General features: G+C 42.5%; 2 protein-coding genes across 6 annotated transcripts in view; one reads left to right on the forward strand and one right to left on the reverse strand.

The window, feature by feature from the left end:
• Nucleotides 1-16,643, forward strand: part of LOC117154799 (uncharacterized) — an 86,780-nt gene that overhangs the window by 24,326 nt on the left and 45,811 nt on the right. The window contains exons 3-6 of one of the 5 annotated variants that reach the window (XM_076622931.1): nucleotides 2,257-2,444; nucleotides 5,402-6,568; nucleotides 11,011-11,110; nucleotides 14,098-14,260. In XM_076622931.1, coding sequence (XP_076479046.1) covers nucleotides 6,328-6,568; nucleotides 11,011-11,110; nucleotides 14,098-14,260 — 504 coding nt within the window. In that variant the 5' untranslated portion in view covers nucleotides 2,257-2,444; nucleotides 5,402-6,327. Of the gene's footprint in view, nucleotides 1-1,823; nucleotides 2,445-5,401; nucleotides 6,569-11,010; nucleotides 11,111-14,097; nucleotides 14,261-16,643 lie in introns of those variants that run through there. The other 4 variants (XM_033330273.2, XM_076622930.1, XM_033330082.2 and 1 more) reach the window with 4 other exon arrangements.
• LOC117154888 (uncharacterized) lies at nucleotides 4,687-14,123 on the reverse strand. Its single transcript, XM_076622932.1, is given in 4 exon segments — nucleotides 4,687-7,804; nucleotides 7,925-7,992; nucleotides 8,057-8,391; nucleotides 10,126-14,123. Coding segments are annotated over 4 exon segments (834 nt in total). The 5' UTR covers nucleotides 10,507-14,123; the 3' UTR covers nucleotides 4,687-7,754.

The raw sequence follows: 16,643 nt of genomic DNA on the forward strand, positions 1-16,643 counted from the left end.
TGCTCGAGCGGAACGGGAATTTTCGAGGCTCGTTTACGTAGCCAGTTGGAACGTCGACTCGATCCAACACATCGGAAGTTCTATTACCAGTCAGGAGAACGATCTTCGGTTTTTTTCGGTTATCTTTGGAACGATTTTTGGTTTTCATGGTAGAGAGAAACTGAATCAAAAGTAACGGTTACTTTGGGGAAGGTTCTATTACCAGTAAGGAACACAAAGAACAATTTTCGATCGTTTCGTGGTTTTTTAAACGATATTTGGCTTTCACGGAAGAAAGAGATTGAATTGAGAATAAGGATAAGGATAAAGATATTTCGACGAAAGTTCTATTATAAGCGAGGGACAGAGAGTATAATTTTTTATGTTTTCATTTACCGTAGGCGATTTTTTACTTTTCATAAAAGAAAAGGACAAGGTCGAAAGTAATGCTTGTTTCAAATTCTATGGTACGCGAAACGAGGGACCGGTCAACCCTCGACGATCGTTCAACAAATTTCTCAGGCGTCCCTCCCTATGATAGTCCTGGTATCTCGAATATATAAATTTTCAGTTCGGTAAGCAGTTCGTTTGCCCTTTGACCAACCGCTTCCATGAATCACCATGTCGGCAGGATCCTGCGCCACGGGCGATGCAATGTTGCGAAACATTCTGCCGGAATATTACTCCGGAGAATTTTCCAGTGCCGTAAACGCGATTGTATCATTGATAACAGGCACGTCGGCGAACAGATATACGATCGACTTGGTTCACTAGAAATAAACGAAAACTTTGTGAGAAAGTTTCGCGAGTTTGACGTTTCCACGAAAACTGTGTGTTAAATATTAAGAAGTTGAAAATTTGTCCACCGGGAGCATCGGACTTTTATGAAACTACACTCTCGTCCAGAGATCTCAAGATACGTATGGAAATTTAAGTAAATTTGTATAGCTATATTTTAGAAAATTATCAGAACCTTCCAAAGTTACCGTATTATCTCATTCAAGTTGGAAAATTATTGGGTCGCGATATTATATTACCGTAACTCTTACAGATAGCCTATGTACAGCGACAAACATAATCGAACCAATTTTTGCTAGAAATTTTGTCACGAAGGGTTGTATATTGTATATATACATAGCATACAGATTATATGTATATTAAGTTCCTACACGTTGAGATTAAATTGAAATGCAGGATCAATTATTAGCAGACGGTGCCAAAGTTTCATTATTATTAGATAAAGGTGCACCACGGACATTCGCAAATTACGTGGCTGTAAATTGCCTTCATTTTCGGGTGCATTTTCAGGAGAGCGCGTCCTTATGCAGGCTTCAGAGTTTCCGCATCATTTACTTGGACAGAATAGGGGTTAGTTCAACCACAAGATAGAAGCTTGGGCTAGATGATGCGTCCTTTGTTCACCAGTGACTTTCTCGATCCGCTGGGATTCGGATTCCAGTTCGTCGTCGACTTTCTTTTCGGTTAATATCGGTCGAAGCGAATTATTCAGTCAGTAGAAACGATCGTTACATTGCCTTTTCAGATTTTCATGTTTCGAATAAAGTGCATTCGAAGTTTCATACTCCTCGAATCAAACGTGATGAATATGTTTCTTGGAAAAGAACCATATTACAGAGAGATACGTATTATAGGTAGAAAAAATGAATTCATTATTTTTCCAACAAAATGGCAAAAGTTTGTATTTTTCGTTTAACAGGCTATTTATTTTAGCGTATTGAATAGTGCAGTATATAGAATATTATCAAGTAGGTTACAGAATTGATTAACTATGCTATAGCACAGAATCTGTATAGAATGCCAAATAGCCTAACGAAATTCATTATTCTGCTTTGCTTTTGATCGGTTGATCGGTTTCTATGAGCGCGAGCTTTTTACAAATGCATACGATTAAATAAGCATGCTTTGCCAGAAATTTATCGACTAGAGCCAGCTTTCATCTCGACCGTACAAGCGTGATTTTCATTGTACAAGGAGAGCGCATTGAGTCCGTTAAGTTAGTAATTAGGGCTATTAAACTGGCAAAGGTCGCGTAATTTAATTGATCATTCGTTATTTGGCGCGTAGCTTGTGTAGTAACACGATGGGCGATTGATCAAAAACTTGTCGGCTGATTAAACGTACCAACAATTTGATCGATCGCCAAGACGATAATTATAAAATCATCGAATTTTCTCTTTCCGAAAATTATCATTATCATATCATGCTATAACTCACAGATAAAATTCGCTTTACACCAAAGATTTTTTTCAATGATAGATTCACCGATCGGTGTCAGACAAGGAAATAGTTAATCGAGGCGAGTGCCGTTCTCCGTCCACTAACGAGCGTCGGCTGAAACTCGAGATGCAAAAGGAACTCCGGCAAAAGTTAATTATAAAGCGTGTTCCTGCCTCGGAGCAGTATCGAAGATCAAAGTCCAAAATGTTTCGCCATCTTCCTAGCGGGTAAGCTCGCGAAATTTATTCCACGCAATGGTCGATAGACTCGGAGTAAATTAACTAGCTGTGTAATGAACTAATAACGAGTCGACGACTTCTGGTGCCCTTAGAAATTCGTATTTACTTACCTAGACCTCTTAGGCCAAGCCGATCGGTATTTCAGCGCGGGCCGTTGAAACAGACAGTCACGAAAGTCGCTGCCATGGCGTCGATTAAACGAACCTAATGGAATTAATGCCGAGAAACTTTCTTATTAACGCCGCAGATGCCGAAACTGCGTTTAGCTGGCGTAGCTGTTAGCAGCATGAGAGACCAAACGGGCGAGTTCGATTATGCAAATCGGCATCGCGATCTTGGGGAAGCCGCGTTACATAAGAATTACTAAACCGCCATAACAGCCAGATGTTCGTCGAACCGAGAGAACGAATCTCGAAGGCGGTTTGCCCGCCTGTTCGACCCTTGGTCCACTTACGAGCAACCACATCGCGAATCATCTTCTTCCCACACGGTAACCGAGTTAAGCTGATTTTCTCGGGAAGATGCACGACTCACCGAGTCTGACAGGCATTCCGGGAACACCGGCGGTGAATGTAAATTTTCATTAAAATCTCGGCTCACGGGCACCTACGTTTCTGCGGTTCCGCGATTTCACCGTTGATTGCGACAAGCTAGGCAACGTTCCCGTTGATTACGCGACTGCTGCTCGTCGGAAATTTTTGTTTCCTCTGCGCCGCGACAAAGAGAATATTTCGTTTTTCCTTCCATAAATTTGCACGTTGAATCCTCTTTACCCTCTAACGCTCCTCGATGAGCTAGTACGCTAGAGACTTTCCACGAACGTACTCTAGCTGAACGTAATTTGACTCGGTCATAGTTTGTACAAGGAGCTGTTACCTGGAAAATAATTTCCAGGCCGAAGACGTCACGTTCATCGGATATTCTTGGAAGTTTCCGCGCGTCTAGGTAAATGAGGGATGACGATAAAAGAGGTCGCGAAAATACACAGGGCGTCGCATAATCGCTGTTACTCCCCTGTTCTCGTTGAATCGGCGAACGTTCATACCCAGAAGTTTGATATATTAGCCGTGATCGGTGTTTCGGCCATTCATCGGAAAGGTGAGAAAGAAAGCCACGCGCGTATGACGGTAACTTTGCTGGAAAGTCGACGGAATCGCTTTTCAATTCGATTAATAATCTCGTCTGTGTTGCTTGTTACGTTACGTTGTTAAGCTTGAACTCGAGTTCGTTATACGATGTCAACCGAACTGGCGGGCGGTTGTATCCTGCGACGACGCCTCCGAGCTCGCAGGAGTGTCCTCGAGGCAACCGCACTGCAGTTGCAATTTCAATGCGCCGTGCCAATTAATGCGAAGTCGTGTTCGAACTACCGATGGCTCGTGTTAACGATGCTTCGCCACGGACATAGAGTGCCAATTATCGATATTAAATATCCAATGAAATTGTGCGTCGAGGGTTTTCCTTTCGTTCTCCAACTTCTATTAGTCGAAGAAAGTCCAATTTCTGCCAATTTTCCGTAGCAACTGCGCTTTTTTTTTCACGGTTCCGGAAACGGTCGGTGATTTTAGTGAAAATTTGGTGAAAATTGCGCGAAACGTTCACGAAATGAGAACGGTGGGAAAACGAAGGTTTGTTGAAAATTGGAAAACAGAGGGTCACCGAAGTTGGTTACGGTGACCGAAATTCAAGCTTGGCCGAGAACGCGCGTGCATACGTTCATTACGAACTTACGCTTATGAATAATTACTGCATGCCCGGAAAACTGTTAGCGGAACAATGCAGCGCTAACTATCGGCCAAGTTTAATTATCGGGTATGCTCGCGTTGCGAAAAGCTATTGTGATTATAGGACGATATATTTCAAAATCGTCTATCCCTAGCTGCTTTGAATTCGAAATTGATTTATTACTAATCAGCGTGGTCAGCGGAAAATCAGGCTCGTCCTGCGTGTGTTCCTCGCGCGATTCTTCCTCACACGATTCACCACGATTACTCTCGTTCAAAATATTTCGTAGATGCTTACGTAGAGAACTTATAAGATGAATTGAAAGCGGAAAAGAAGCCTAGGGGAAGCTGAGAGATATGGTCACGAGGACAAAGACAGATTTGAGAGGGTGAATGGAAGTGGGCCGAGATGAAGAGTGCCGGAAGCTTCGAAATTTATCGACGGGGTTCAGAAGCTGGCGTGGGAGTGGAATATGACAGTCGTGTGTTTCATATGTATTACAGAATTTCATTCATGGAATTTATTCGATACGAAGAGTACACGGGGAAAACATAAGTTATACATTTCGCTCTTAACAGGAAAGGAATTTTATAATTTGGAACACCGAATCGATCCCATTTAAACGAAATTCACGTTCTACTTGATCTTAGGATTAAACATTTTTTTTCAAACTTGCTCGATCTATTGTTTCCTTTTAAAAGTCTTGTAATTTTAAACCTAAGAGTTTATTTCCTGTTTCAACTATACACAGGCTTATCATACAGCGCCCATGCGATTTTCATAGTTATCGTTACATAATGCAACGACTGTTGCAAAGAAAAAAGCATGGTAATGGCGTTGGTAATGACGCAGAGCAGCTAGAAACGGTGTCTCGATGGTACTTTATGGACGATAAAAGGAGGATGGAGGCGACACAGAAACACTAGAGATGATGAACCGACGTGAAATGACCTTGAAAAAGATTTCTCTCGAGCATGGCGCATTTAACGACGGTAATGACCGAGCAAGTCGCCGCGACGGAGGCGCGTAAACCGTAAACCGTAAGTCGAGACAGTCTCGGGAATCGCGCGACGGATTGTACGGTTCCTTCGAAACGCGCCCTTTAACGCCCCTCCCCCTAACTGCTACGAGAGTAATCTTACAACGGTCGATGAATTCCCCCGCAGGAAATGAAATTACACGGGCAATCCACTACAAGGACTTCCTTTTTTCTGTTTCAGAAGCCGGTTCTCTCGGGAGGAAAGCAGCGCGAGAATGAGCGACACTCGGTTGGCTGCTAACAAATACCAACAAAATCGTCTTCTACACCGGTGAAATTGAACCGTGGAACGATCGTCTGCTGACTTCACGAAGAGAGAAACATAGAGGGAAACATAGACAAGGAGCAAATAAGTTTCTCATTCCCGTTGCCAGGATTTCTTCCTTTGGTCGGCTTTAATCCACTCGCGAAAGCCAGTCAGGGGTGAGAAATCACCGACAGGTCGGCTAAAAATTGCGAAGGTTTCCTTCGTTCTCGTACAATAACTATTTACGATCGTTGTCCTGATAGATCTGAACGAACAGGGACATTCCATACGTTATCGGTGTACCGTAGAAATTGGTAGATCGTATCGTAGAAGCTCGTTAATTCAAGTTGTTTGTACGTGTACCGAGGTGTGAACGATCGTTGGTTAATTGGTTGGTAGAACGTCGGTGAATCCAATTAGCTGGTAGTCTTGAAGGAGTTCAGGCTGAATGACACTGGTCGAGCTATAATTGTGTTCGGATCGCGTATTTCGGTTTCGCCTATCAACCGGTGGAAGAGATGCAAAGCACGGAAGTCCGGATTCGCGTGGCAAGAAACTCGATTTCAGGTCCGTCGACTCGGTCTGAGTTCGTTTGCATCCCTGAACTCGAAGAGGTTGTCGTGCGGCGAACCGATCTAATCAGCGTAGCTTAAATCTAAATTGAATAGTAATTGCAAATTGGACGCTGGATCGCGTCCATCGGACGACAGACCGTCTCGACCGATCGATCGAACCGATGACCTCGTGTTAGCGCCGTTCGGTAAGCCTTGGAATAATAACTGCGTTGCGGTTATACTCGACTCGTAAATTTTCGAGAGAAGCGATATGCGAGCATAGGGTTGGACATTCACGGTAGAACAATGACGAGTGAACTGAACGCGACGGAGGTTGAGACCTCGACGGGCACGATGAATCTCGTATCAACGATATCCTCGTCGCCACCTAGCGTGGTCGCAGCCGCGATTAGCGCTAGCACAGCAATTCCGACTAATCCGTCCACGACAGTAACGGGTGGAGCTGCGGTCACCAGTACCGCTAAACCCGACCATCACATCTACAACGCGACCGGCTACCTCATGGAACACGACGAGCTCGATCACAGTAAGTAATAAGAGCCTGTGAATACGGTTAATGCGCGTTATACCGGTCAAAGCCGAACCTAATGGGACTGCATTACGCCGCTCTCGGCCGGAAACGCCACTTACCAATCGCCTCGACTATTTCTCCTTGCGCCGTTAACCTTGTCCGCCTTTGCCTCTCTCTCTCTCTCTTACCCCTTTTCCTTGCTCGTCCTTTCCGCTTGGCGAACGATGGAATTCGCTTTGATGTCCCTTCCATGATAAAAATCGTATTTCGTGTTGCAGCTGCTAGATCACGAAAAGCCACGTGTTAACAGGATTCGCGAAGTTCGATCAGTCTTCGTTTAGCGCAACCAGGTGCGCTTTGCAAACGATCTCGACATTTGTTAGCGGCGTACCACAGTTTCAAATGAATTAGACATGTTCCGCGTTAAATGTCGCCGAGAGTGTTCAACTGTTGCGACAATTATTTCATTCGAAACGCGCCGAGAGACAGGGCAGGTAGTCGCGAGTCGTTCAGTCATTGCGTTGGGAGGTCTTTCGACCAAGCACACTCGAATCCTGTTTCATCGGGTATCAAGGGGATTTTGAGAATTGGACTAAATGTTGGCCGTTCGTTCTAGGTCCTCTCGACTGCTCGTTAGACTATCCACAGACCTCCGGGTTTTCCAGTGTTCCTTTTGCCTCGCGGTGCGCGAAATAGTTTCCAGCGAAGCTTAATCCTGCTAGCCCTCTGGATTTATTACCATGCCGCTCACCAACTTGTTTTTTCATGAAAAATTGCTGCGAATTGCTGGCGAGAATTTCCACTTGTAAAGTCGAAGGCTCGAGTTGTTGGAAGTACGTCGATTTTTTTGAGGTCGCGTTATAAAACTTGAAGATTCCGAACGGAACTCTTTTCATCGAGTAATCGATCTCGAAGCCAAGCCAACGCGTCGATTCGTTGTCGACGGTGAATGAGATTCGATACAACCGTTGATAATCCCTTAATCGATGATTCGCTTTGAGGATTAACGCGACTTCGTCTGATCGCGTTTCGGTTTAGTAGCAATAACGGCAGGAACGTGAACTTTTTGCGAGAGGGGGTTCGATCAAAGGATAACCTGTTATCAGGGACAGGCTGTGTGGCACGCATCCTCCGTTTTGCCAGAGCAAATCTTGCCATCTTCGTCCTTGTCCGACCGGCCGACTGCGACACTCGCTGAATACTAATCATAACGCTGCGGTCTACCAAAGTCGGATCGATACCATCCGCGCGCTAGAATCATGATATACGACGAAATTCAGTCTCCGATTGAAGCTTTTTGTCGTTAGATATTCATGCTCCCCGCGAGCTACTCATGCCACCAGGATTTTTTGTAATATTTATGAGAGTTACCTGCTATGCATGAACGGAGGGAGGTGGCGATCGAAAGTTGGATTTCTTCAATACGTTCCGTGCTGGATCTGAAACAATGTGCCAGGTATTTTTAACTCGATAGCTCTTCAGATGTTTAAGTTGTAAATTTACCTTGCTTTGGATCTTGGAATACGTTTTATCACAAATCGTAGGACGATTCGCGTAAACGAGTCCTTTTCGGGGAATTGTTCTGTAAAACGAGAGAGTTTTTAATTACTTCCAGTTTCTATAGCCGATGATTTGATTACCTTTGATTTTATCAGCATATTCTCCAAGATTTGTTGAATTTCTGCTTGCGCTTTAAGCGCATACGGTTTATCCAACTTCCTGAGACAACGTGTCACAGTCATCGAGAAAGTTTCCAACTGATCCGAGTCAGTGTCGCAAGTATCGTCACTCGATGCTGTGCTATGTAATCCGCAGATTGTAAATTCGTGACACTTTACCTGTTTCAATAACGAGTTTTCTGTATTTGTGTAGAACTTCGAGAGCAATTAAACCTTGCTTTTTATGAGTAACGCAAGTCGATAAGATAATTAGTTTAATTTTCATTACACTAGCAATCAATTCAGATCTCTGCGCATTAAATTGTAAGTAGAAGGATTAATTTCTTATTTCTGTGGAAATATCGGATTACAGGCAGGTGCGTTTATTCGTTAAATATAAAACAAGATAAACAGAATAATATTTAATAATAAATAGAAATAAAACAAAAATGATAATTTTCAGCATTCTCCCTCTCTGTCTCCCTCTATCTCTCTCTTTGAATTCTTGCTGTTCTTTAAATTTTTCAGCGATTCGCTCGAGACTCTTCCGCTTCTTAGTCAAATTGCATTTTTAAACATACCGCTACACTGTAGACGTTTATGCAAATTTATATTTTTATCAGATAGAAAAAAAGAAATAGAATTAAAAAATTGTTTGTTTCGCCGTTTAAATATTAAATGTTAAAATCTGCCTCTCAGAGTACATCTTCTAAAAATTCGATTTATATCTAAAATATTTATATATAAATATCCATGGTACATCCTCGATACCTTTCATAATATTTGGCGAATAAAACAAACGTTTGTTCGCATACATTTTTTCTCGATTGCATTTACCTCAAAATATGAACTTGCATAAACTTCTACGACCTGTTTCTTATCTAAATAAATTCACACTTTGTATTATCGATCAACCTCTCGCGTGTCCCTTAATTCGTTCTCAGCCATATCTCCATGATGTTCCAAGTTCTCGCAGCAGGAAGTGCATCTACTGATCGTTGTGCAGATTGCGCGGGAAGGAAATCTGTCCAGTTGTTTTTTAGTATAGGAAATTCGGCTGCAGGAGCGAGGGCAAGTTCGAGGGCGAGTCTTGACCTCTGGCAAAGAGACGGCAGGGGAACTAATCGAATTCAGAGTAGGGATAGTTCGTTGTGTGCTAGACGGTAAGAAATGTCGAATACGAGTATTTCTACTCGATATCAGGCATCGGAAGCAACTGCAGTTCTCATTCTTGGCAAAAGTTTCGTCTACGTTCTGTGGAAATCCGACGACGAATCGTTTCATCGGGGGAAAATAATAGCGCAAATATTGCACGGAATAGGAAAACTATCTCTAAATATTTATAACCGTCGACTTATATCTTGCACTTGTGCACGAGGCTCCGCGACAAGAATCCTCGTATATAGCCATTTCAGAGGTCGTATTTTACTTTAAAAAATTCTCTTATTCTCCGCGCCCGTCGACATTTTTCTACGAGAGTCTGTTGGACGATATTACCCGAGACTTTCGTTAAATTCGTACACGTACACTCCTGTTGGTCGCGAAAGATTACTAGCAAATTATCAAAATGTTTAAAAATTAGTATTTTGCAATAAATTTTTCTACTACAGGCGAGTACAATCGAGTACACAGATCGCGAGACATTAATATTCTTCATGCACAACGCTTCGATAGAATACAACTTAATTTATCCGTCTGAACGTAATCCATCTCGGCTTATCGGAACTTTCCGTTAGAACCAGTGGATGCATCAGCTCTATCTATCGACCGCGCCATTGTAATCGGAGGATTAAAAACGTTACACGGCATACGTCTGGATGCGGAGCCTCGTAACAAGAAACTACATCAAAGTTATTGGTAAAACCGTCGAGCCACCGTTCATGCTAATGGGGTAACGAGTTCATCGATACGAACATGCAACTCGACTGCCTCGTCGTAATCCAGGTACGGGTAGAGAAATTGATGCAAATTGTAGAACCATGGTAGCGAGATCTCGTAACAATGGCCGTACGACTTGGCCCCCAGCAACCTTTTTAGTTCGTTCACGTAGAGGCGGCGCATCTCGCGAATCTTCAAGACTATCTCGACGAAAGTCACCCCCGGCAACTCCATGGCTCGATGAATGCGACTATAAGCACGATGTCTGTACTCGCTGTCCAAATAACCCCGCGTGTCTTTCTTCCACAGGCACGGTGACTTTCTGTAAAGCGACGCCAGCTTTCGGAAATAGCAATTCATCCATTTCTCGTGTTCGACGATCCTCCGTGATGATCTTCTCGCCGAACGCTCGCTCATTGTATGTAGCAGTTTCGACGCTGTCCGCTTATCATAACTTTTAGGGTCAATGGAAGCGAGATGGACGATAGGCTTATCTCTCTGGGATGCATCGTTGACGTTGCAGTTTGGGTTAGGTTGGTGAATAGATTAGGAATTAAGGTTGTAACCTTAAAGTTCATTTTACTTTGATGAATTTTAATGGAAAAGCTAATCAGTTAGAACGGCGGGCAAACTTACTCATCGATTAGATTACATAGACGTCATCTTGTAGCTCTCTCGGGACATTCTCCGTCGTAATTAGGGGAATATACGCGCTACGCGCACTGTTAGGAAACTCGTACATCCGTCCATTTCTCTCGTTTCGTATGCTTCGTATATTTTAATTGGCGAAGTCGCAGTGGCCATGACCGAAATGTACGATACGAATACCCGGCGTATCGGTTAAATCGAATTACTTAATTTTTACGACCGATTAAAACACCATGATTTCACGTACTATCCTAACGAATATAATTTTTCCAGGTATACTCGCTGGCTTTTCAGATATACAGACAGTTTTTCTAGCGTGTATTTCGACGTTGCTGCCGTTGATCGTCGCGCTGGGAATCGCCTTCGGCGTCAGGTAAGAGAAACATGGTTGTCTCGCAACGTATGCTTAGGAAAGTGCGGCAAACTTTTGCCCCGTTCCTTTAACCATACTTTCCTATCTTATCGTCGGAGATTTTATATCGCGCAAACAGCTGTACTCGTGTACTCTTGAAAGGAGAGAAAGGTGAGAATTTTCGATACGTTACAGTGTTGCATTTTATTCATCGGTGGAATAGTTTTAAAAGCACCGAAGATTATCTTAATTGAGTACGCTCTGTCACGAGGACAGGTGAAACACGCTCTCTATATTTAAATATTCTTTCGTACGTTCCAATTTTGAAAAGGCGGACACCTGCGCAACAATACGCTTTGTGCAATTTCTTCGTCTCTAAATTCGCAACGCAGTCGGCTCGTAGCATCGCGTGCACGCGAAATCGCGTTAAGGGACAGAGGCGAGATCCGCATCTAACCGCACAAAGAGCAGCACAGAAAAACCGTTAAGTCAGCGAATAAGTTAACGGTACAGCGTCAGTCGCGTTATAACTGCGAACAAGACGACTCTGCTCGTGGCTATACCGCGAAAGCGAAAGCCTCCACGTTGATTAATGGGGCAATTAAAGACAAAGCCGATGTGCGCGTCACACGCGACTCGATCACTGTCGAACCATTGCTACTATCACACCTACCTCCGTAGGAAATTCACGGGCTGATCGATTGTCGCCTTGGCTGCCACGTGATCTCTAATCCCTTACGATGTATCGACATCTAAGCCCACGCGATTCTTGCACCCGATTTACAATGCGTCGGCGATAACGTTCGGGCAAAGTCAACGAAGGCTATCGTTTCCATCGAGGTAACATAAACCGCGAAAAGATACGTTCCTCGAGCTTGGTCCCAACTTTTTAAAATACTCCGCGTAAGAGATTGTATTGTCAACGTGGACTTTCAGCGTTTTAGCTGATAATATTTCACTCCGCTCTCGGTGGAATCGTCGCGTAGACTATACGCGAATAGAATAGCGCTAGTTTCACCGGATCTCTTGATCCCGAAAAATTAACTCCGGCCTACGTCGTGACTGTGTTAACGCCATCCTTGCAATAAAAACCGATTTCACGGATCTGTCTGGGTGCAGGAACTCGCAAATTTTTGTCGTAGCCAAGGGAGGAAACAATAATCCTGCGTTATTGCTGAAATTACGACCACGAGCGGAGGATTATGCCCGGTCTATTCAGTAGAACGAGAACAATTTATTCGACAGTTGTTCAACTGCTCGTAGATGTATTCAAATTATTTTCGAAGCTCGTGCAACCAGGTCTTGTTTCAATGGAAATTGTATTATACTATAATGGCACGATTCCGAGATTTCCTGTCGAAATAATTGCCATTACGTTCTATGCAAATAAACCAGAGGGACTAAAACGTACGAATGCGGTTCAAACGCGGGAAAATGATTACTAATTAAAATCAATGTTTATCACTGATTCATCGAAAGTCGTCGAACTGTTCGAAAGGGCTGTTTCATTGCTAAGTATTGTAACTTTTTCGTTGCACCACGTAGTTCATACGTTATTCGCGAAGATACGTCCATTGCTACTCGAAAATTCTCTGATCGTTTCGTTTCTTTTTTTTAACTGAACCTTTCGCAAATATTAGGTCAATTGATATTTGCGTGATTCTGATTTTTTTAAAAATTTATTTTAATTTAATACGGTCGAAACAATGCCCTTTTAAAAATATTTGACCGCAACCCTTTGCACTCGAAGCTCTTTTTACTATATTGTTTTTTGGATTTACACTTTGATTTTAGTTGATGTTTTACCGGGAATTCAATTACTGACTGGCGATTGTATTTTTTTTTTTAGTTTATTCTCTATTTTATGAAAAAATGTGCTCTGCTTTATCTGAAATAAAATGACAACATTGAGCTCGAGAAATTCCATTAAATACATTGAATTACAGGAATCAATTCCCTCTTCAATACATATCAATTTAAATTATTGTCTGGTTGAGCAAAAGTAAGGTCCCTGACGCTTTATATACATAAAATTGCTTTTATAAATCTATGAAATGACTAAATAATTTGGAATATCCTGAAATGAAGGTATTACAATCTCTTAGCGTAGCAATATCTTTTAAAGTAGTTCGTGCTCGTACATTAATAAATTGTTTTTCATGGAATAGGAGATATTTTTAATTCTTCACGCTAAATTTACATTTCCATAGACTTTAATGATAATTTTTCCGAATTTAAATTCATATTATAAGAAATTTAGACGAATATTATTCGTGAAGATTCACTATTCAGTAATTAAGATTGAGACTTTCATCATAAATTTAAAGGTACGCGTTATTTATAAAAGATTTTTTCTTTGACATGGTTAAAATTTAATGCGCGATATTAACCTGACAGATTTAAACTTCGAACAAAAGACATTTCATATAGTAGCGAGCGTGTAAATAGAAACGCTCGCATATAAATTGAATCAACTCTATTACATATTTTTGTTCTTTTTCTGCAACATAAAAGTTCAAACGTACGTTTCTTGTACTTCTGAAGCGCCATGAATACGGTATGGCTTCCAAATTCCTATTCCAAGTGCTAATTACTAGACTGCAGGTTTTTATACTTTATAATTTTACGAGCAAAATTGAAGAAACAAAATGAAATAGCGATTTCTTTTCACCAAGTAATTATCTCGACGAGTAATACACTTTCTATTTTTCCTACGTTTTTCGTATTATATGTATTCCCTGCTCGTTTAAACGCATAAACATCCACAGTCTAATAATCGCAAACTAAAAGTTAAATTTAGTTTGAGGACCGTATCTACTAACCAAATGGCAATGTTCTCCAGAAAATAGAAAGATCTCTGTCAGTTTTCAAAGCGTGTGAAAGTGGAACTGGTAGTCACATTCAAAGTTTTGCCTCTTAATGAAGGAAACACGAATAAGCATAGTTGAGCCTGACGAATAGGGAACGAGTATTCTGAGAGAAGGACGAGGTTTTGTTCTGTTTCACAGGCACGTGTGGAGGAAATATCGAAACAGACGAGACAGCTCAAGTGGATTGCCCTGGTATAGGAGTGTGTACTCTCGAGACAATACCGCCGAATCCTTGCATCATCGACCCCACTCGGGAAGCACGACCATTCAGTCTGCCACGAGGATTCTGTCTGCCCAGGACGTGAGTATATTACGTGCCGCTATCTAGATGCATGCGTTTACCGGTCGCTTCGCGTTCACCAGCTTCGTTCCGTACAATTTTCAAGGGATCGTCAGGGTTTAGGTCAGTGAACACACCTGGCTCGGCCGAGAAGTGTCCCTGACGCGTTCGGAAATCGATCCTCCGTCGATAATTTGGTAGCGCACGATGCTAATTTTGACAGCGCTCGGTGAATAAATAAAACGTGTTCGGCCCGCTAGAAAACCAAGCCACGTTCTCGAGCGTGGAAAACGGAATTCTCACGCTCCAGTTGCTGCTGATCTCGGTCCAACCTGTCTCCTGACTTTAGGCTCATTTTTCTTCACGAGCTTCAACAATAGAACCAAGTTACAATAACTTTATGCAGGCAAATTTAAAAGATAATGCGATGTACGTGATCTTTAACGCTTTAAGAATACGATGAGACGACGCAGAATTTAGATATAACATTGATTGAGAGTTTTCATATGATACCGGACTTTAAAATTGTCCTTTTATCATATTAATATATTATATCGTTCGTATTAACTTGTTATATTATATTAACGATATATTATATTAATTTCATGGCGTGTGATAACATTTAAATTATGACATTCATATCCTAATCGTGGTACGATATTTTACAGCTTGCTTCAATCTCTACATTGTTGCGTTATATCTTTCCTTATCGATCGATAGTTGACGCGAATCAATCCGTCAAACCTTAACAAAAACACGATGAAACTGACGAGTTCACGCGACGGTTTAACAAATACTTCAGCTTGAAAATAACGATGGGGGTGTCGGCTCGTAGCGAGCGAATGGGAGGAAAAAATATAATGGACTTTCCCTTGAATTGGTTGCCCGGCGAGTGGACGTGACACGTACAACAACACAGCGTACATTGCTTTCCCATTATGCGGCATCAACGGCATTCAGAGGAATATCTTTATCTTTTTTTTTTTTTTTTGGCTCGTATCGGAAACAACGCGAATTTTTGTCGACGCGAAATCTCATTTTTCGCCCCGGTTACTCCATTAATCAGCAAACGAAAACGTTCGAAGAAATGTTCGCGGGGTGAGCTCGAATCCCTTCCGGTCTCTGGCTATTATATTCCAGATAAACGCACGCGAAGTTGGGCGAGAATGAAGCGTTACGATTATGCTCAAAGTTTGCACGGCCACGTAATTATCTCCGATTTAGCTTGCGGCCTGGTATCTCTAAGAAAACACTCGCCCCCGGAGAAAGCATTCGGTCCTTTTGACCAAAGTAAATCCCTCTTAAAAACGAAATCTCGCTGTTTTAAAAGCCGATTTCTTCCCGTTTACGCGGATCGTGATATTTTAAATGGCCCTCGATAAATCCCGCCGCGAATTCGTTCGCGTATCTCCTTGTTTGGCGAACATTTTCCGCTTGAATTTGGAAAGTCGGTTTCAACTTGGCCGGCTTTCAAATCCAATCGAAAGTTAGCGCCCAACTCTGCCCGCTCGTTGCAGCCACTTTGCTCGTTCGGTTTTCATTGCTCAGGCGTCGATCAGATCGTTGGCCCTCGTACAGTGGCGCGTCGAAGCATTCGAACACTCGTAGAAACCTTCTATTCACGTATTACGTGTTTTATCAAACATTTTGAAATTTCATTAACATTATAACGAGAGACGGCTATTTGTCACGGTCACGTTGATTAAATTTGAGATCAATCCGAAAATGTACACAGAAGTTAAAGGATATGTATCGCGAATATACATAAGAAATGTGCGTAAACTTCGTCCGGTTGGTGCGTTCTGAAATGCGAGGAGAGGACACCTAATATTTATCGATCTGTGTCAAAGTTCATGGATCGTGAAGTTGAACGTGAACGAATCGACAAGGAGATACATCGATTGGAAATTTGAAAGCAACGCGGCGTTAAGAGTGCATTGGTGACGAGCATAGTCCAGAAACGTGGAAAGCGGAGGAGACAAACGCGCCACCATTTATCGACTGCAGCTGACACAAGCTCCGTTCGTTCGGAATGCAACGAGTTCCTATCGGACATCGATCGAATATGCAAAAACGGCGCACGATCAGAACCGAAATCTACGGACGGTTCTACGCTACGTCGCGTCGCTTCGTGTCGCGTCGTTGCGGTTTGCATTCGGTTTTTAACGGTGAACACGATGCTTCGTTGCTGTAGCCGCTCTGCGGCTATTGCAAACATACGCTGGTCCCTACATCGACTTTAAGTCGGAACAATGTGGGTCAAATGACTCGCAGGCACAGGCCTCGCGCGTCGTTGAACACCCGGCTCGTTTCAACTTTACGATCAACCGTCCCGCCCTTTACGATGACTTTTCATGTCTGCGACGCCTCCGCTTATCTTCTTCCGCAGTTTCAAACATTTATA

This window comes from Bombus vancouverensis, chromosome 11 (assembly GCF_051014615.1).
Source record: "Bombus vancouverensis nearcticus chromosome 11, iyBomVanc1_principal, whole genome shotgun sequence".
Lineage (NCBI taxonomy): Eukaryota > Metazoa > Arthropoda > Insecta > Hymenoptera > Apidae > Bombus > Bombus vancouverensis.